The sequence below is a fragment of the Salmo salar genome, chromosome 13 (assembly GCF_965601325.2).
Source record: "Salmo salar chromosome 13, fSalSal1, whole genome shotgun sequence".
NCBI classification, from domain to species: Eukaryota; Metazoa; Chordata; class Actinopteri; order Salmoniformes; family Salmonidae; genus Salmo; species Salmo salar.
The window spans coordinates 102,982,195-103,002,726 of NC_138303.1; the positions used below are offsets into that span (position 1 = coordinate 102,982,195).

The 20,532-nt window shown below is 46.0% G+C and overlaps 1 protein-coding gene across 9 annotated transcripts in view; it reads right to left on the minus strand.

Moving 5' to 3' along the window:
* strbp.2 (spermatid perinuclear RNA binding protein) overlaps window positions 1-20,532 on the minus strand; it is a 189,584-nt gene that overhangs the window by 23,033 nt on the left and 146,019 nt on the right. For 8 of the 9 annotated variants that reach the window (XM_045692186.2, XM_045692188.2, XM_045692190.2 and 5 more), the window contains 5 exons: window positions 18,895-19,103; window positions 12,070-12,213; window positions 8,699-8,833; window positions 2,642-2,782; window positions 21-159 (listed from right to left, as the gene is read on the minus strand). In XM_045692186.2, the coding sequence (XP_045548142.1) occupies window positions 21-159; window positions 2,642-2,782; window positions 8,699-8,833; window positions 12,070-12,213; window positions 18,895-19,103 (768 nt within the window). The remainder of the gene's footprint in view (window positions 1-20; window positions 160-2,641; window positions 2,783-8,698; window positions 8,834-12,069; window positions 12,214-18,894; window positions 19,104-20,532) is intronic. The other variant, XM_045692191.2, reaches the window with a different exon arrangement.

Sequence of the window (20,532 nt, forward strand, 5' to 3'; positions counted from 1 at the left end):
ACAGACATACTTCCATGTACCTGGTATCTGTGTGTATCCTGGTGCAGTGGCTGTGGTAATGAAGGCTCCACTGGTCAGGGCTGCCGCTCTACCTCTCCCCCTGGCCACCTGGGCTGCTACTGCTGAGGCTGCCACTGCTGCAGCTAGGGAACCTTTCGTCTACAGGGACACAGAAACACTACTGTAAACAAGCAGTACTGATGACTGATCAGACTAACCTGTAAACAGGCTGTACTGATGACTGATCAGACTACCCTGTAAACAGGCTGTACTGATGACTGATCAGACTACCCTGTAAACAGGCTGTACTGATGACTGATCAGACTACTCTGTAAACAGGCTGTACTGATGACTGATCAGACTACTCTGTAAACAGGCTGTATTGATAGTTTGGAAAGAATCTCTATTAGAGACTGTCTCAGGTTGAGAAGGTAAGAGAGGAAGTATTGATACCTGTTAAGATTCTTCGGGTAGCCTAGAGGTTAAGAGCATCGGGCCCTTGAGCAAGGCACTTAACCCTAATTGTTCCTGTAAATTGCTCTGGATAAGAGCGTCTGCTAAATGTAAATATAAACAAGCAGTATTGATTACTGATGAGGACGGTAACTCTCCAGGAACAGGGTTGGAGTGAAACCCTACAGGACGGTAACTCTCCAGGAACAGGGTTGGAGTGAAACACTACAGGACGGTAACTCTCCAGGAACAGGGTTGGAGTGAAACCCTACAGGACGGTAACTCTCCAGGAACAGGGTTGGAGTGAAACCCTACAGGACGGTAACTCTCCAGGAACAGGGTTGGAGTGAAACCCTACAGGATGGTAACTCTCCAGGAACAGGGTTGGAGTGAAACCCTATACAGTGATGGAAAAAAAGTACTTGATCCCCTGCTGATTTTGTACGTTTGCCCACTGACAAAGAAATTATTAGTCTATAATTTTAATGGTAGGTTTATTTGAACACTGAGAGACAGAATAACAACAAAAGAATCCAGAAAAACCCATGTCAAAAATTTTATAAATTGATTTGCATTTTAATGAGGGAAATAAGTATTTGACCCCCTCTCAATCAGAAAGATTTCTGGCTCCCAGGTGTCTTTTATACAGGTAACGAGCTGAGATTAGGAGCACACTCTTAAAGGGAGTGCTCCTAATCTCAGCTTGTTACCTGTATAAAAGACACCTGTCCACAGAAGCAATCAATCAATCAGATTCCAAACTCTCCACCATGGCCAAGACCAAAGAGCTCTCCAAGGATGTCAGGGACAAGATTGTAGACCTACACAAGGCTGGAATGGGCTACAAGACCATCGTCAAGCAGCTTGGTGAGAAGGTGACAACAGTTGGTGCGATTATTCGCAAATGGAAGAAACACAAAATAACTGTCAATCTCCCTCGGCCTGGAGCTCCATGCAAGATCTCACCTCGTGGAGTTGCAATGATCATGAGAACGGTGAGGAATCAGCCCAGAACTACACGGGAGGATCTTGGCAATGATCTCAAGGCAGCTGGGACCATAGTCACCAAGAAAACAATTGGTAACACACTACGCCGTGAACGACTGAAATCCTGCAGCGCCCGCAAGGTCCCCCTGCTCAAGATAGCACATATACATGCCTGTCTGAAGTTTGCCAATGAACATCTGAATGATTCAGAGGACAACTGGGTGAAAGTGTTGTGGTCAGATGAGACCAAAATGGAGCTCTTTGGCATCAACTCAACACATCGTGTTTGGAGGAGGAGGAATGCTGCCTATGACCCCAAGAACAACATCCCCACCGTCAAACATGGAGGTGGAAACATTATGCTTTGGGGGTGTTTTTCTGCTAAGGGGACAGGACAACTTCACCGCATCAAAGGGACGATGGACGGGGCCATGTACCGTCAAATCTTGGGTGTGAACCTTCTTCCCTCAGCCAGGGCATTGAAAATGGGTAGTGGATGCGTATTCCAGCATGACAATGACCCAACACACACGGCCAAGGCAACAAAGAAGTGGCTCAAGAAGAAGCACATTAAGGTCCTGGAGTGGCCTAGCCAGTCTCCAGACTGTAATCCCATAGAAAATCTGTGGAGGGAGCTGAAGGTTCGAGTTGCCAAACGTCAGCCTCGAAACCTTAATGACTTGGAGAAGATCTGCAAAGAGGAGTGGGACAAAATCCCTCCTGAGATGTGTGCAAACCTGGTGGCCAACTACAAGAAACGTCTGACCTCTGTGATTGCCAACAATGGTTTTGCCACCAAGTACTAAGTCATGTTTTGCAGAGGGGTCAAATACTTATTTCCCTCATTAAAATGCAATCATTTTATAACATTTTTGACATGCGTTTTTCTGGATTTTTTTGTTGTTATTTTGTCTCTCACTGTTGAAATAAACCAACCATTAAAATTATAGACTGATAATTTCTTTGTCAGTGGGCAAACTTACAAAATCAGCAGGGGATCAAATACTTTTTCCCCCTCACTGTATAGGGTTTCACTCCAACCCTGTTCCTGGAGAGTACTTTTTTCCCTCACTGTAGGACGATAATGCTCCAGGAACAGGGCTGGAGAGGCCTGCTCTAAAAGACAGATATTACTAACTGACCACTCAGACTCCTGTAAACAGGCTGTATTGATATCTGATCAGAGAGACTGCTAACGTACAGCGTGTTGAGGGATCTTCTTCTTGATAGCGGTGGCGTTGGGACCAGAGAACAGTTTCTCCAGAGCAGCCAATGCAGCGGATGCCTTCGCTACCTTCTTATTAGGCCCCGCCCCCCGGAACTTCTGACCATCCACCTCCACCTGGAGAGAGAGGGAGACACACACACACACACACACACACACACACACACACACACACACACACACACACACACACACACACACACACACACACACACACACACACACACACACGTAGGTTCAAGTAAGCATGCGTTGGGTGAAGAAGAGCTGATAAGATGTGTCTGTTGAGTTTGCATCGATAAGGATTTTTATTTTATTTACTCATCTAATATGTATATACTGTATACTGTATCATTCACTATCTATTCTTTACTATCTATTGCATCTTAGCCGCTCTGTCACTGCTCATCCATATATTTTATACTTATACACTGCTCAAAAAAATAAAGGGAACACTTAAAAATCACAATGTAACTCCAAGTCAATCACACTTCTGTGAAATCAAACTGTCCACTTAGGAAGCAACACTGATTGACCATAAATTTCACATGCTGTTGCGCAAATGGAATAGACAACAGGTGGAAATTATAGGCAATTAGCAAGACACCCCCAATAAAGGAGTGGTTCTGCAGGTGGGGACCACAGACCACTTCTCAGTTCCTATGCTTCCTGGCTGATGTTTTGGTCACTTTTGAATGCTGGCGGTGCTTTCACTCTAGTGGTAGCATGAGACGGAGTCTACAACCCACACAAGTGGCGCAGGTAGTGCAGCTCATCCAGGATGGCACATCAATGCGATTTGTGGCAAGAAGGTTTGCTGTGTCTGTCAGCGTAGTGTCCAGAGCATGGAGGCGCTACCAGGACACAGGCCAGTACATCAGGAGACGTGGAGGAGGCTGTAGGAGGGCAACAACCCAGCAGCAGGACCGCTACCTCCGCCTTTGTGCAAGGAGGAGCAGGAGAAGCACTGCCAGAGCCCTGCAAAATGACCTCCAGCAGGCCACAAATGTGCATGTGTCTGCTCAAACGGTCAGAAACAGACTCCATGAGGGTGGTATGAGGGCTCGACGTCCACAGGTGGGGGTTGTGCTTACAGCCCAACACCGTGCAGGGCGTTTGGCATTTGCCAGAGAACACCAAGATTGGCAAATTCGCCACTGGCGCCCTGTGCTCTTCACAGATGAAAGCAGGTTCACACTGAGCACGTGACAGACGTGACAGAGTCTGGAGACACCGTGGAGAAAGTTCTGCTGCCTGCAACATCCTCCAGCATGACCGGTTTGGCGGTGGGTCAGTCATGGTGTGGGGTGGCATTTCTTTGGGGGGCCGCACAGCCCTCCATGTGCTCGCCAGAGGTAGCCTGACTGCCATTAGGTACCGAGATGAGATCCTCAGACCCCTTGTGAGACCATATGCTGGTGCGGTTGGCCCTGGGTTCCTCCTAATGCAAGACAATGCTAGACCTCATGTGGCTGGAGTGTGTCAGCAGTTCCTGCAAGAGGAAGGCATTGATGCTATGGACTGGCCCGCCCGTTCCCCAGACCTGAATCCAATTGAGCACATCTGGGATATCATGTCTCGCTCCATCCACTAACGCCACGTTGCACCACAGACTGTCCAGGAGTTGGCGGATGCTTTATTCCAGGCTTGGGAGGAGATCCCTCAGGAGACCATCCGCCACCTCATCAGGAGCATGCCCAGGCGTTGTAGGGAGGTCATACAGGCACGTGGAGGCCACACACACTACTGAGCCACATTTTGACTTGTTTTAAGGACATTACATCAAAGTTGGATCAGCCTGTAGTGTGGTTTTCCACTTTAATTTTGAGTGTGACTCCAAATCCAGACCTCCATGGGTTGATAAATTGGATTTCCATTGATTATTTTTGTGTGATTTTGTTGTCAGCACATTCAACTATGTAAAGAAAAAAGTATTTAATAAGATTATTTCTTTCATTCAGATCTAGGATGTGTTATTTTAGTGTTCCCTTTATTTTTTTGAGCAGTATATATTCTCATCCCATTCCTTTACTAGATTATGTGTATTAGGTTTTGCTGTGGAATTGTTAGATATTACCTGTTAGATACTGCTGCACTGTCAGATCTAGAAGCATAAGCAATTCACTACACTCACAATTACATCTGCTAACCATGTGTATGTGACCAATCACATTTGATCTGATTTGATTTTAACTTTTGTTTTACTGTTTTACTACAGGATATCCTGTCTGGTGGTATAGAGATATCCTGTCTGGTGGTATATAGATATCCTGTCTGGTGGTATAGAGATATCCTGTCTGGTGGTATATAGATATCCTGTCTGGTGGTATAGTATAGAGATATCCTGTATGTCTGGTGGTATAGAGATATCCTGTATGTCTGGTGGTATAGAGATATCCTGTATGTCTGGAGGTATAGAGATATCCTGTATGTCTGGTGGTATAGAGATATCCTGTCTGGTGGTATAGAGATATCCTGTCTGGTGATATAGTATAGAGATATCCTGTCTGGTGGTATAGTATAGAGATATCCTGTATGTCTGGTGGTATAGAGATATCCTGTATGTCTGGTGGTATAGAGATATCCTGTATGTCTGGTGGTATAGAGATATCCTGTATGTCTGGAGGTATAGAGATATCCTGTATGTCTGGTGGTATAGAGATATCCTGTCTGGTGGTATAGAGATATCCTGTCTGGTGATATAGTATAGAGATATCCTGTCTGGTGGTATAGTATAGAGATATCCTGTATGTCTGGTGGTATAGAGATATCCTGTATGTCTGGTGGTATAGAGATATCCTGTATGTCTGGAGGTATAGAGATATCCTGTATGTCTGGTGGTATAGAGATATCCTGTATGTCTGGTGGTATAGAGATATCCTGTATGTCTGGAGGTAGAGAGATATCCTGTATGTCTGGTGGTATAGTATAGAGATATCCTGTATGTCTAGTGGTATAGAGATATCCAGTATGTCTGGTGGTATAGAGATATCCTGTATGTCTGGTGGTATAGAGATATCCTGTATGTCTGGTGGTATAGAGATATCCTGTATGTCTGGTGGTATAGAGATATCCAGTATGTCTGGTGGTATAGAGATATCCTGTATGTCTAGTGGTATAGAGATATCCAGTATGTCTGGTGGTATAGTATAGAGATATCCTGTATGTCTGGTGGTATAGTATAGAGATATCCTGTCTGGTCGTATAGTATAGAGATATCCTGTATGTCTGGTGGTATAGAGATATCCTGTATGTCTGGTGGTATAGAGATATCCTGTATGTCTGGTGGTATAGAGATATCCTGTATGTCTGGTGGTATAGAGATATCCTGTATGTCTAGTGGTATAGAGATATCCTGTATGTCTGGTGGTATAGAGATATCCTGTATGTCTGGTGGTATAGAGATATCCTGTATGTCTAGTGGTATAGAGATATCCAGTATGTCTGGTGGTATAGAGATATCCTGTATGTCTGGTGGTATAGAGATATCCTGTATGTCTGGTGGTATAGTATAGAGATATCCTGTATGTCTGGTGGTATAGTATAGAGATATCCTGTATGTCTGGTGGTATAGAGATATCCTGTATGTCTGGTGGTATAGAGATATCCTGTATGTCTGGAGGTAGAGAGATATCCTGTATGTCTGGTGGTATAGTATAGAGATATCCTGTATGTCTAGTGGTATAGAGATATCCTGTATGTCTGGTGGTATAGAGATATCCTGTATGTCTGGTGGTATAGAGATATCCTGTATGTCTGGTGGTATAGAGATATCCTGTATGTCTGGTGGTATAGAGATATCCTGTATGTCTAGTGGTATAGAGATATCCAGTATGTCTGGTGGTATAGTATAGAGATATCCTGTATGTCTGGTGGTATAGTATAGAGATATCCTGTCTGGTGGTATAGTATAGAGATATCCTGTATGTCTGGTGGTATAGAGATATCCTGTATGTCTGGTGGTATAGAGATATCCTGTATGTCTGGTGGTATAGAGATATCCTGTATGTCTGGTGGTATAGAGATATCCTGTATGTCTAGTGGTATAGAGATATCCTGTATGTCTGGTGGTATAGAGATATCCTGTATTTCTGGTGGTATAGTATAGAGATATCCTGTATGTCTGGTGGTATAGTATAGAGATATCCTATATGTCTAGTGGTATAGTATAGAGATATCCTGTATGTCTAGTGGTATAGAGATATCCAGTATGTCTGGTGGTATAGAGATATCCTGTATGTCTGGTGGTATAGAGATATCCTGTATGTCTGGTGGTATAGTATAGAGATATCCTGTATGTCTGGTGGTATAGTATAGAGATATCTTGTATGTCTGGTGGTATAGTATAGAGATATCCTGTATGTCTGGTGGTATAGTATTGAGATATCCTGTATGTCTAGTGGTATAGTATAGAGATATCCTGTATGTCTGGTGGTATAGAGATATCCTGTATGTCTGGTGGTATAGAGATATCCTGTATGTCTGGTGGTATAGAGATATCCTGTATGTCTGGTGGTATAGAGATATCCTGTATGTCTAGTGGTATAGAGATATCCTGTATGTCTGGTGGTATAGAGATATCCTGTATGTCTGGTGGTATAGTATAGAGATATCCTGTATGTCTGGTGGTATAGTATAGAGATATCCTGTATGTCTGGTGGTATAGTATAGAGATATCCTATATGTCTAGTGGTATAGTATAGAGATATCCTGTATGTCTAGTGGTATAGAGATATCCAGTATGTCTGGTGGTATAGAGATATCCTGTATGTCTGGTGGTATAGAGATATCCTGTATGTCTGGTGGTATAGTATAGAGATATCCTGTATGTCTGGTGGTATAGTATAGAGATATCCTGTATGTCTGGTGGTATAGTATAGAGATATCCTGTATGTCTGGTGGTATAGTATTGAGATATCCTGTATGTCTAGTGGTATAGTATAGAGATATCCTGTATGTCTAGTGGAATAGAGATATCCTGTATGTCTGGTGGTATAGAGATATCCTGTATGTCTGGTGGTATAGTATAGAGATATCCTGTATGTCTGGTGGTATAGTATAGAGATATCCTGTATGTCTAGTGGTATAGTATAGAGATATCCAGTATGTCTAGTGGTATAGAGATATCCAGTATGTCTGGTGGTATAGAGATATCCTGTATGTCTGGTGGTATAGAGATATCCAGTATGTCTGGTGGTATAGAGATATCCAGTATGTCTGGTGGTATTGTATTGCTACTGGTGCTGACTAATGACACCAGCCAGAGGAAGGATCTATAGCTCCAACACCTGCATCCATCAGACAGGAAACACACTACATGTCAGGTGTGACAGACTTGACCTCCGCAAATTGATGTGAATCTATCACTGAGTCACTGAGGCGTGACAGAAAACATCACAGCTGAGCGAGTGGAGGGAGGAATGACTGGATGGGACAACACAACACTGCTCTGGAGGGAGGAATGACTGGATGGGACAACACAACACTGCTCTGGAGGGAGGAATGACTGGATGAGACAACACAACACTGCTCTGGAGGGAGGAATGACTGGATGGGACAACACAACACTGCTCTGGAGGGAGGAATGACTGATGGGACAACACAACACTGCTCTGGAGGGAGGAATGACTGGATGGGACAACACAACACTGCTCTGGAGGGAGGGAGGAATGACTGGATGGGACAACACAACACTGCTCTGGAGGGAGGAATGACTGGATGAGACAACACAACACTGCTCTGGAGGGAGGAATGACTGGATGGGACAACACAACACTGCTCTGGAGGGAGGAATGACTGGATGGGACAACACAACACTGCTCTGGGAAAGACTGATGGACTGATGTAGTATCTGATGAGCTAGCCAGCTAGTGTGCACCAACCTCCATTGAGTTGTATCAAAGTTCTTTGAAAGTCAGTGTGTGTGTGTGTGTGTGTGTGTGTGTGTGTGTGTGTGTGTGTGTGTGTGTGTGTGTGTGTGTGTGTGTGTCTTATATACTGTTCCAGTGGAGAAATGGCCGGTGCATTCCTCACCTCCATGGCGAAGCGTTTGTCATGGCTGCCCCCGCTCTCTGATATGAGCTCGTACTTCAGACCTCTGCGTTTCTCATTGAGCTCCATGACGGGGTTCTTACCGCTGGCCGTCAGAATAGGACCCTGAGTTCGGACCTGCGAGACCACAAGAACAGAAAAGAAATCTGATTACCGACAGATAACATAACCAGCAACACTGGATCACCAGAGAATCTACACTATATATACAAAAGTGTGTGGACACCCCTTCAAATTAGTGGATTTGGCTATTTCAGCCACACCTGTTGCTGACAAGTGTTTAAAATCGAGCACACAGCCATGCATTCTCCATAGACAAACAAGGGGTTTCCATGACCGAGCAGCCACACACAAGCCTAAGATCACCATGCGCAATGCCGAGCGTTGGCTGGAGTGGTGTATAGCTCGCCACCATTGGACTCTGGAACAGTGGAAACGCGTTCTCTGGAGTGATGAATCACGCTTCAACATCTGGCAGTCCGATGGACGAATCTGGGTTTGGCGGATGCCAGGAGAATGCTACTTGCCCGAATGAATTGTGCCAACTGTAAAGTTTGTTGGAGGAGGAATAATGGTCTGGGGCTGTTTTTCATGGTTTGGGCTAAGCCCCTTAGTTGCAGTGAAGGGAAATCTTAACGCTACAGCATACAATGACATTTCTGTGCTTCCAGTGGGAAGGCACTTTCCTGTTTTAGCATGACAATGCCCCCATGCACAAAGTGAGGTCCATACAGAAATGGTTTGACTAGATCGGTGTGGAAGAACTTGACTGGCCTGCATAGAGCCCTGACCTCAACCCCATTGAACACCTCTGGGATGAATTTCAAGGCCGACTGAGAGCCAGGCCTAATCGCCCAACATCCGTGACCGACCTCACTAATGCTCTTGTGGCTGAATGGAAGCAAGTCCCTGCAGCAATGTTCTAACATCTAGTGAAAAGCCTTCTCAGAAGAGTGGAGGCTGTTATAGCAGCAAAGGGGGATCAACTCCATATTAATGCCCATGATTTTGGAATGAGATGTTCCACGAGCAGGTGTCCATATACTTTTGGTCATGTAGTGTATATTGCTTCTGGTTGCCTTGCGTGTGTGTGTGTGTGTGCGCACGTGTGCCCGTTACGAGACAGGGACATTTTCATTGTTAATTTATTATGGATACCCATATACATGTAGATATGTTATGCTCATCAAAGACAATGCTAACCACTTTGTCTCCATGTACCAGAATGCTGTCGTTGGTAAGGACATTCTCACCTTTACTGTTAAGGCTGCAAGTTCTACCAATAAAATATGATCTAGCACTCTGGTATCCTGCAAACCTTGATCCATTTTGTATTCTACATGAGTCAAATGTAATGGAGTCCATTGCCCATGTTGTAAATGGCTGCTGTTCATAGAAGGATGCCAAGAAGCTGCTTAAATACCAGCCCCTCGTGGCACACTGGGATGCCTCGGGTGTAGGTGCAAGCTGGTGGCGCTGATATTTGGCAGTCTCGGCCAGGTACACAGACTTGCAGGGCGTGGCCTCCAGTATGCGGGCCTGACAAAAAACTAGGGCAAAGCAACTGGCTAGGTACTGCTCTGTTTCAGCTGTCGTGGACAGCCTAGCTGTTTGGAGAAGGAGACCAGTTGGCTAGGTACTGCTCTGTTTCAGCTGTCGTGGACAGCCTAGCTGTTTGGAGAAGGAGACCAGTTGGCTAGTTACCGCTCTGTTTCAGCTGTCGTGGGCAGCCTAGCTGTTTGGAGAAGGAGACCAGTTGGCTAGGTACCGCTCTGTTTCAGCTGTCGTGGGCAGCCTAGCTGTTTGGAGAAGGAGACCAGTTGGCTAGGTACTGCTCTGTTTCAGCTGTCGTGGGCAGCCTAGCTGTTTGGAGAAGGAGACCAGTTGGCTAGGTACCGCTCTGTTTCAGCTGTCGTGGGCAGCCTAGCTGTTTGGAGAAGGAGACCAGTTGGCTAGGTACCGCTCTGTTTCAGCTGTCGTGGGCAGCCTAGCTGTTTGGAGAAGGAGACCAGTTGGCTAGGTACCGCTCTGTTTCAGCTGTCGTGGGCAGCCTAGCTGTTTGGAGAAGGAGACCAGTTGGCTAGGTACCGCTCTGTTTCAGCTGTCGTGGGCAGCCTAGCTGTTTGGAGAAGGAGACCAGTTGGCTAGGTACCGCTCTGTTTCAGCTGTCGTGGGCAGCCTAGCTGTTTGGAGAAGGAGACCAGTTGGCTAGGTACCGCTCTGTTTCAGCTGTCGTGGGCAGCCTAGCTGTTTGGAGAAGGAGACCAGTTGGCTAGGTACCGCTCTGTTTCAGCTGTCGTGGGCAGCCTAGCTGTTTGGAGAAGGAGACCAGTTGGCTAGTTACCGCTCTGTTTCAGCTGTCGTGGGCAGCCTAGCTGTTTGGAGAAGGAGACCAGTTGGCTAGGTACCGCTCTGTTTCAGCTGTCGTGGGCAGCCTAGCTGTTTGGAGAAGGAGACCAGTTGGCTAGGTACCGCTCTGTTTCAGCTGTCGTGGGCAGCCTAGCTGTTTGGAGAAGGAGACCAGTTGGCTAGGTACCGCTCTGTTTCAGCTGTCGTGGGCAGCCTAGCTGTTTGGAGAAGGAGACCAGTTGGCTAGGTACTGCTCTGTTTCAGCTGTCGTGGGCAGCCTAGCTGTTTGGAGAAGGAGACCAGTTGGCTAGGTACTGCTCTGTTTCAGCTGTCGTGGGCAGCCTAGCTGTTTGGAGAAGGAGACCAGTTGGCTAGGTACTGCTCTGTTTCAGCTGTCGTGGGCAGCCTAGCTGTTTGGAGAAGGAGACCTGTTGGCTAGGTACTGCTCTGTTTCAGCTGTCGTGGGCAGCCTAGCTGTTTGGAGAAGGAGACCAGTTGGCTAGGTACTGCTCTGTTTCAGCTGTCGTGGGCAGCCTAGCTGTTTGGAGAAGGAGACCAGTTGGCTAGGTACTGCTCTGTTTCAGCTGTCGTGGGCAGCCTAGCTGTTTGGAGAAGGAGACCAGTTGGCTAGGTACTGCTCTGTTTCAGCTGTCGTGGGCAGCCTAGCTGTTTGGAGAAGGAGACCAGTTGGCTAGGTACTGCTCTGTTTCAGCTGTCGTGGGCAGCCTAGCTGTTTGGAGAAGGAGACCAGTTGGCTAGGTACTGCTCTGTTTCAGCTGTCGTGGGCAGCCTAGCTGTTTGGAGAAGGGGATGCGTTCTGGTTCTTGAGTGCCACGTATACAGGGACCTTTGAAATGTCCGGATCCTTTTCTTGTACATTTGATTGGTGGATTCAAATAAAATATGTAAAGTAAAGTGAGTGTGTGTGTGTGTGTGTGTGTGTGTGTGTGTGTGTGTGTGTGTGTGTGTGTGTGTGTGTGTGTGTGTGTGTGTGTGTAGTGTACCTCCAGTGTATTTGAGCTGTCTGAGTGTGTTGTGTTATTGCTGTGTGTGGACGATTCACTCCTCCCCTCTCCGTCTGACTTCTCGTCTGCACTGCAGTCCAGGTCCGTATCAAACCCTGTGGGGTAACCCATCGCCTGAAGGACCTAGACAGAGGAGGAGAGGAGGATAAGCGGAAGAGCGATAGAGAGAAGTGGAGGAGGATTAGAAGAGAAAGAGGAGAGGAGGAAGTGAGAAAGTGGGAAGGAATAGATGGAGGAAGAGGAGATGAAGAGGAATGAAAGCAAGTCAGGCACAAATCCATATACAACCACTTCTGATTCCTTCCTCTAAAACTATCCCAATGTTCATTCACTTCTTAACAATACTACTATCGGTCCTGAATTCCAGTTCTGAGTGACTGAGTTTAATCTCCAACACTGTATTACTATAATACCAGGTTCCCTACAGGCTAATTCACCAGCAGCAGCACAGTACTGTTGGGGCTTCTGTAGTCAGTGGACCGGTACCTTTCTCTGTGTGGATGGAACAGGAACACCCTTTGTGTCTGACCCAAATTGGTGATTGTGCTGCAGCTGGACATGCACGCACACACACACACACGCGTGTGTGTGTGTGACTAACTAGACTAACTAGACTAATTTACCAATAAAACAAAGTAGTACTGGCATGGGCTGATTTATTCTAGTCATTAGCAGTGTATCCAGAGCCACTTACAGGACCACTTAGGGTTAAGTGCCTGGCTCAAGGTCACATCGACAGAGCCATGTCAGCTCAGGGATTCGAAACAGCAATCTTTCAGTTACTGGCCCAACGCTCTAACCGCTAGGCTACCTGCCTCCTAACTGAGTGACATATTACAAGAGGCCCAACGCTCTAACCGCTAGACTACCTGCCTCCTAACTGAGTGACATATTACAAGAGGCCCAACGCTCTAACCGCTAGGCTACCTGCCTCCTAACTGAGTGACATATTACAAGAGGCCCAACGCTCTAACCGCTAGGCTACCTGCCTCCTAACTGAGTGACATATTACAAGAGGCCCAACGCTCTAACCGCTAGGCTACCTGCCTCCTAACTGAGTGACATATTACAAGAGGCCCAACGCTCTAACCGCTAGGCTACCTGCCTCCTAACTGAGTGACATATTACAAGAGGCCCAACGCTCTAACCGCTAGGCTACCTGCCTCCTAACTGAGTGACATATTACAAGAGGCCCAACGCTCTAACCGCTAGACTACCTGCGTCCTAACTGAGTGACATATTACAAGAGGCCCAACGCTCTAACCGCTAGGCTACCTGCCTCCTAACTGAGTGACATATTACAAGAGGCCCAACGCTCTAACCGCTAGGCTACCTGCCTCCTAACTGAGTGACATATTACAAGAGGCCCAACGCTCTAACCGCTAGGCTACCTGCCTCCTAACTGAGTGACATATTACAAGAGGCCCAACGCTCTAACCGCTAGGCTACCTGCCTCCTAACTGAGTGACATATTACAAGAGGCCCAACGCTCTAACCGCTAGGCTACCTGCCTCCTAACTGAGTGACATATTACAAGAGGCCCAACGCTCTAACCGCTAGACTACCTGCCTCCTAACTGAGTGACATATTACAAGAGGCCCAACGCTCTAACCGCTAGGCTACCTGCCTCCTAACTGAGTGACATATTACAAGAGGCCCAACGCTCTAACCGCTAGGCTACCTGCCTCCTAACTGAGTGACATATTACAAGAGGAGAACTGCTGATGCACAACCAAGTTTCAAAACATTTTAACTCTCAACAGTTTTTTGAAAACATTACAGAGGTCTGGACCTCGGTGTCCTCAGCTATGTCCCTGCGCGTGCGTCCCTGTCCCTGCGCGTGCGTCCCTGCGCGTGCGTCCCTGTCCCTGCGCGTGCGTCCCTGTCCCTGCGCGTGCGTCCCTGCGCGTGCGTCCCTGTCCCTGCGCGTGCGTCCCTGTCCCTGCGCGTGCGTCCCTGTCCCTGCGCGTGCGTCCCTGTCCCTGCGCGTGCGTCCCTGTCCCTGCGCGTGCGTCCCTGTCCCTGCGCGTGCATCCCTGCGCATGCGTCCCTGTCCCTGCGCGTGCATCCCTGCGCGTGCATCCCTGCGCGTGCATCCCTGTCCCTGCGCGTGCGTCCCTGTCCCTGCGCGTGCGTCCCTGCGGGTGCGTCCCCGGGGCACCAGATCAAAGCAGCGAAGAAGCAGAGTGCAGCTGAGTAGCATCGGGACCTTTTATGGCAACAGTTGGAGGATAGAGGATAATCCCAGCTCTATGATTGGGAGAGTCTCTTTGTTCACAACAACTTTGGGATTACACGGATTTGGCCGCCTTACCCCACAGTATCCAGTAGGGGGGCGGAGGGGTTAGAGTCATCCCTGTGTGACCACAACTGGAGCCCAACAACACAACACTGTATGACCGACACTTGCTCTCCTCTCCTCTGCTCACACAACACAACAGATGTGTCTCTGGCCTACTAACTTATATAATATCTTATACAATAATATTACCTATCTGTCTGTCTAGACTGTGACCCTGTGTACAAACACTAATGCCCCCATGCTGTTGCAACTATACAACTATTAGTACTATCTACTAGTTCTATCACACCGACCCGAACTGAACCGACCCGGCTCAGAGGTTTTAGTTTCACAGTCCTTCCTAGCACCGCTCCATCTAGTATGGTGAATGTGTAAGCAGGCCGGCAAAGTACAGCTCAGCTCAGTAGTCTGAAAAGCCTGCAACACTCCCACACTGTACACTGCATTGTAAAACACACTCACAAATCAAATCATATCAAATGTTATTTGTCACATGCTTCGAAAACAACAGGTGTGGACCATGTAAATGCTTACATATGGGACCTTAACAACATTACAGAGAAAGGTAGAAAAATAGTAACACGATGAGTAACGATAACTTAGCTATATACACTGGGTACCAGTACTGAGTCAATGTGCAGGGGTACGAGGTCATTGAGGTAAATATGTACATATAGGTACAGTAGGGGTCAAATGACTAGGCAACAGGATAGATAATAAACAGTAGCAGCAGTGTTTGATGAGACAAAAGAGTTAGTGCAAAAAGAGGGCAATGCAGATAGTCCAGGTAGCTATTTGGTTAACTATTTAGCTAATTATTTAGCAGTCTTATGGCTTGGGGGTAGAATCTGTTCAGGGTCCTGTTGGTTCCAGACTTGGTGCATCGGTACTGCTTGTCGTGCGGTAGCAGAGAGTACAGTCTATGACTTAGGTGGCTGGAATCTTTGAGATATGTTCAGGCCTTCCTCTGACACCGCCTGGTATAGAGGACCTGGATGGTAGGGAGCTCGGCCTCAGTGATGTACTCGGCCTAACACTCCACCCTCTGTAGTGCCTTGAGGTCGGATTCCAAGCAGTTGCCATACCAAGTGGTGATGCAGCCAGTCAAGATGCTCTCAATGGTGCAGTTGTAGAACCTTTTGAGGATCTGAGGACCCATGCCAAACCTTTTCAGCCTCCTGATGGGAAAGAGGCAGTGTCGTGCCTTCTTCACGACTGTCTTGGTGTGTCTGGACCATGTAAATCCCGTAGTGATGTGGACACAGAGGAACTTGAAGCTCTCGACCCGCTCCACTACAGCCCTGTCGATGTGGATGGGGGCGTGATTGGCATTCTGTTTCCTGTAGTCCAGGATCAGCTCCTATCTATCTATTGCTGATGTTGAGGGGAAGGTTGTTGGGATACGTACGTACGTCCAGTCACTGTGGGGACGACGTCGTTGATGCACTTATTAACCTCTTGACGGTCGCCTAGGATAGGGGGCGCTACAGCGATTTTTGAAAAAAAATTGTGCCCATTTTAAACGGCCTGCTACTCAAACTCAGAAGCTAGGATATGCATATAATTAATACTTGTGGATAGAAAACACCCTAAAGTTTCTAAAACTGTTTGAATGGTGTCTGTGAGTATAACAGAACTCATGTGGCAGTCAAAACCCCGAGACCGATCGTAACAGGATGTGGAATTCTGAATTGCGGACTCAACTTCATCACTTTGCCTATAAATCACACCGTGAGCAATGGTTCATTGAGCACTTCCTATTGCTTCCACTAGATGTCCCCAGTCTTTACAAAGTGGTTTGAGTCTCCTACTGTGAAAACTGACTGAATGAGACGCTGTGGAAAGTGGTCACATGAGGAGGGCCATCACCATTATCACGCAGGCGCCCCTGGCTACCCTCCCCTTTCGAAACGTTTAGAAAGACAATACAACCGTCCCCCTTGAATCTTATTGGAAAAGGCCCTAAAGATTTATGTTATACAACGTTTGACATGTTTGAACGAACCTACATTTAAAAAAGCATTTTATTGAAAGAGGAGTCCCGCGGCCGACGAAACTTTTGGTGCAGCCTTCAGAACGCGCTAACAAGAACAAGCTATTGGGACGTAAAGGATTAACTTTTTCGAACGAAAATACATTTGTTGTGGACCTGGGATTCCTGGAAGTGCTTTCTGATGAAGATAATCAAAGGTAAGGGATTATTGACAATAGTATACAAGAGTAGATTTGATATGCGATTGTTCCAAGATGGCGCTGACCTGTAACGGTAGCCTATTTTTCTGAGTATCGCATCCCCTTTTATCGCAAAGTGTGATTACCCAGTAAAGTTATTTTTAAATCTGGCATTGCAGGTGCTTTCAAGAGATGCTAATCTATAAATCTTAGAATGACAATATTACATTTTAAAAATGTTTTCGAATAGTAATTTAGTAAATTGTAGCTCTGTTTCACCGGACGCATTTGAGGGAAAATAGTTAGTCAACGTTACGCGCCGATGTAAAATGCTGTTTTTATATATAAATATGAACTTTATCGAACAAAGGAATGCATGTATTGTGTAACATGATGTCCTAGGAGTGTCATCTGATGAAGATTGTCAAAGGTTAGTGCTGCATTTAGCTGTTTTTTAGTTATTTGTGATGCATGTGGTTGGTCGGAAAATGGCTATGTGGCTACTTTTACGATATACTCCTCTAACATAATCTAATGTTTTGCTTTTGCTGTAAAGCCTTTTTGAAATCGGACAACGTGGTTCGATTCAGGAGAGGTGTATCTATAAAACGATATAACATAGTCCTATATTTGAAAAAAATAAATTAAATGTTGTTATGCTAATTGAGATAGGATTTTTCGCTGGATGTCCGTCCCGAGCCCGACCAGGGGTGAATGAAGCCGGTGAATGATGTGGTAAACTCTTCAATGCCACCAGATAAATCCCGGAACATATTTCAGTCTGTACTAGCGAAACAGTACTGTAGCTTAGAGTCCGCTTCATCGGAACACTGGTACTTCCAGTTTCAGTTTTTGCTTGTAAGGAGGAATCAGGAGGATAGACTTATGAGTTATAGGTGACATGTTGGTAAAAAATTTTTCCTGCATTAAAATCACTGGCCACGAGAAGCGCTGCCTCTGGGTGTGGATTTTCTTGTTTGATTTTGGCCCTATGCAGCTCGTTGAGGGCGGTTTTAATGACAGCATCAGTTTGTGGTGGTAAATAGACAGATACAAAAAATATAGGTGAAAACTCTCTTGATATATATTATGGCCTACAGCTTACCATGAAGTATTCTAACTCAGGCAAGCAAAAACTCAAGACTTCCTTAATATTAGAGATTGCGCACCAGCTGTTGTTTACAGAGAGACACACCCCTCCCCCCTCATCTTACCCAAGGCTGCCGACCGGTCTTGACGATGCATGGAAAAGCCAGCGAGATGTACAGAGGGTAGAGGCGGTTTATTATCTCGCCAACGGAACAGAGGGTAGAGGCGGTTTATTATCCCGCCAATGGAACAGAGGGTAGAGGTGGTTTATTATCTCGCCAACAGAACAGAGGGTAGAGGAGGTTTATTATCCCGCCAACGGAACAGAGGGTAGAGAAGGTTTATTATCTCGCCAACAGAACAGAGGGTAGAGGAGGTTTATTATCTCGCCAACGGAACAGAGGGTAGAGGTGGTTTATTATCTCGCCAACAGAACAGAGGGTAGAGGAGGTTTATTATCTCGCCAACGGAACAGAGGGTAGAGGTGGTTTATTATCTCGCCAACAGAACAGAGGGTAGAGGAGGTTTATTATCTCGCCAACGTAACAGAGGGTAGAGGAGGTTTATTATCTCGCCAACGGAACAGAGGGTAGAGGTGGTTTATTATCTCGCCAACAGAACAGAGGGTAGAGGAGGTTTATTATCTCGCCAACGGAACAGAGGGTAGAGGTGGTTTATTATCTCGCCAACAGAACAGAGGGTAGAGGAGGTTTATTATCTCGCCAACGTAACAGAGGGTAGAGGCGGTTTATTATCTCGCCAACGGAACAGAGGGTAGAGGCGGTTTATTATCTCGCCAACGGAACAGAGGGTAGAGAAGGTTTATTATCTCGCCAACGTATTTTGGTCAGGATGCCGGCTCGTCTGCCTCTTTTGCGCAGTCGCTTCCTCTTTCGAATTCCGGGCATTAGGGCCTGGTCCGGAGTAAGCAGAATGTCCAGAGCTGCTGACTCGAAGTAGAAACTGTAATCCGAGGTTATTGATCGCTCTTCTGATCTCCAGAAGTGATTTTCAGTCATAGGAACAGAGGGTATTATGTACAAAAAAAAGTTAAGATCAGCGTAAATAGTAGAATTGATCAGGAGCCTGTCAAACGGCTGCTATCCACTGCAGCGCCAGACCAGTTGACCAGGGGTACTTGCCCTTTATTTAGCCCCTTCCCCCTCCGACCCACACTTTTTATTTACCTCCCCTTCCCAACATGTATCCACCCCTTCTCTCAGTGACCTGGCATATTTTACCTTCACAGCAACATGCAGCTTGGCGGTTTTCTTGGAGGAGCCTGAGGCTTCGTGTACAGTGCTGTCTACATCTACAGACATGGTAAAGACAGGAGCGTGGACCGGGCCGGACTGGGACAGCAGCTTGTACTGCAGACCTGGACGTATCTGATTCAGACGCATCAGAGCATTCATTGGTTGGTTGGTGTCTATTGCTTTGCTGTCGAGGACTGGAGGAGAGGTAGAGTAGAGAAAGAGTAAAGGAGAGAAAACGAGAGAGAGAAAGAGAGATAGAGAGAAAGGGAGAGAGAGAGAGAGAGAAAGAAAGGGAGACAGCGAGAGATAGAGAGAAAGGGAGAGAGAGAGAGAAAGGGAGACAGCGAGAGATAGAGAGAAATGGAGACAGCGAGAGATAGAGAGAAAGCGAGACAGCGAGAGATAGAGAGAAAGGGAGACAGCGAGTGATAGAGAGAGAGAAAGGAAGACAGATAGAGAGAGAGAAAGGAAGACAGATAGAGAGAGAGAAAGGAAGACAGAGAGAGATAGAGAAAGGGAGACAGCGAGAGATAGAGATAGAGAGACAGCGAGAGATTGGGAGAGAGATACAAGAGAGGGTAAACAAAATATCAGTGATTGTTGTTCAATCAACAAATGTCTTAAATACATGGTGATACTATAAATGCTTATTGACAGAACACTGTATGTGAGAAGTTGCTTTGGAGATTTTTATTGTGTTTTTGAATATTACAAAAGTGGACCCTTGCTTCCAAAGTAGAGCTGGCGGTAAACTGTATATCCGGTATTGATGCACGGACCAGTTTGGGTTTTTACTTCACCTTCTCTAACGGTACTTTAATATTTGGTTTGTTAAATGTGACAAGCTCTCTCTCTAGACTTAGTCACACAAGGAGCGCATTTGTTGTTGCTTGACCACAAGACACTTGCGTTCAGTCTACATGGTCAATGCAGCACATGCAACAATGTTGATGGCAACAGTGCTGTTTTCAATTTGATTTTAATATACATCCACAAGCGTTCTATTATTACAATATTAGTTTGTGTTTCTTACATCTGCAAACAGCTAGTTTGCATTTTCTTAGCAAGTTAAGCTAAATCGTGTTAGCCACTAATGCTAATCGCTAGTTAGCTGACCAGCTAATAAAAGTACTGAGTCAGAGCAAACGTAGCTAGCTAATACAGCCTGATACCAGCACTGGTGGAGGCCTAAATCAGCATGTTGTTTGTGCAACAGTATCTTCTAAATCAAAGAGGAATAGATGAAGCATTAATATGTTGGCTATCTGAATAAAGATTTAATGTAGCCAAAGATTATAGGCTCCCCGAGGAAACACGGAACATCACTTTGGTTCCTACCCTGTCACAAAAACTCATCCATGGCATTTTAATTCGTTGTCATGCCAAACAACACTGTATTCAAAGTGTCCACTATTATTTATATTCTAACTATAGAATTATAATAAACAATCTATTTCCATGATTCCAAAAGTTCTCCCAAGTGTTTTGATCTAAATCCCAATTGCAACATTTGGTTAAAATAAGGCCTAGTATTTTTGCCCATATCGTGGCAGTGTGGAAATGATCTGAAATGAGTGCAGGAAATGCAGAAATTGATGAAAATGCAGGAAATTATTTTAGGTT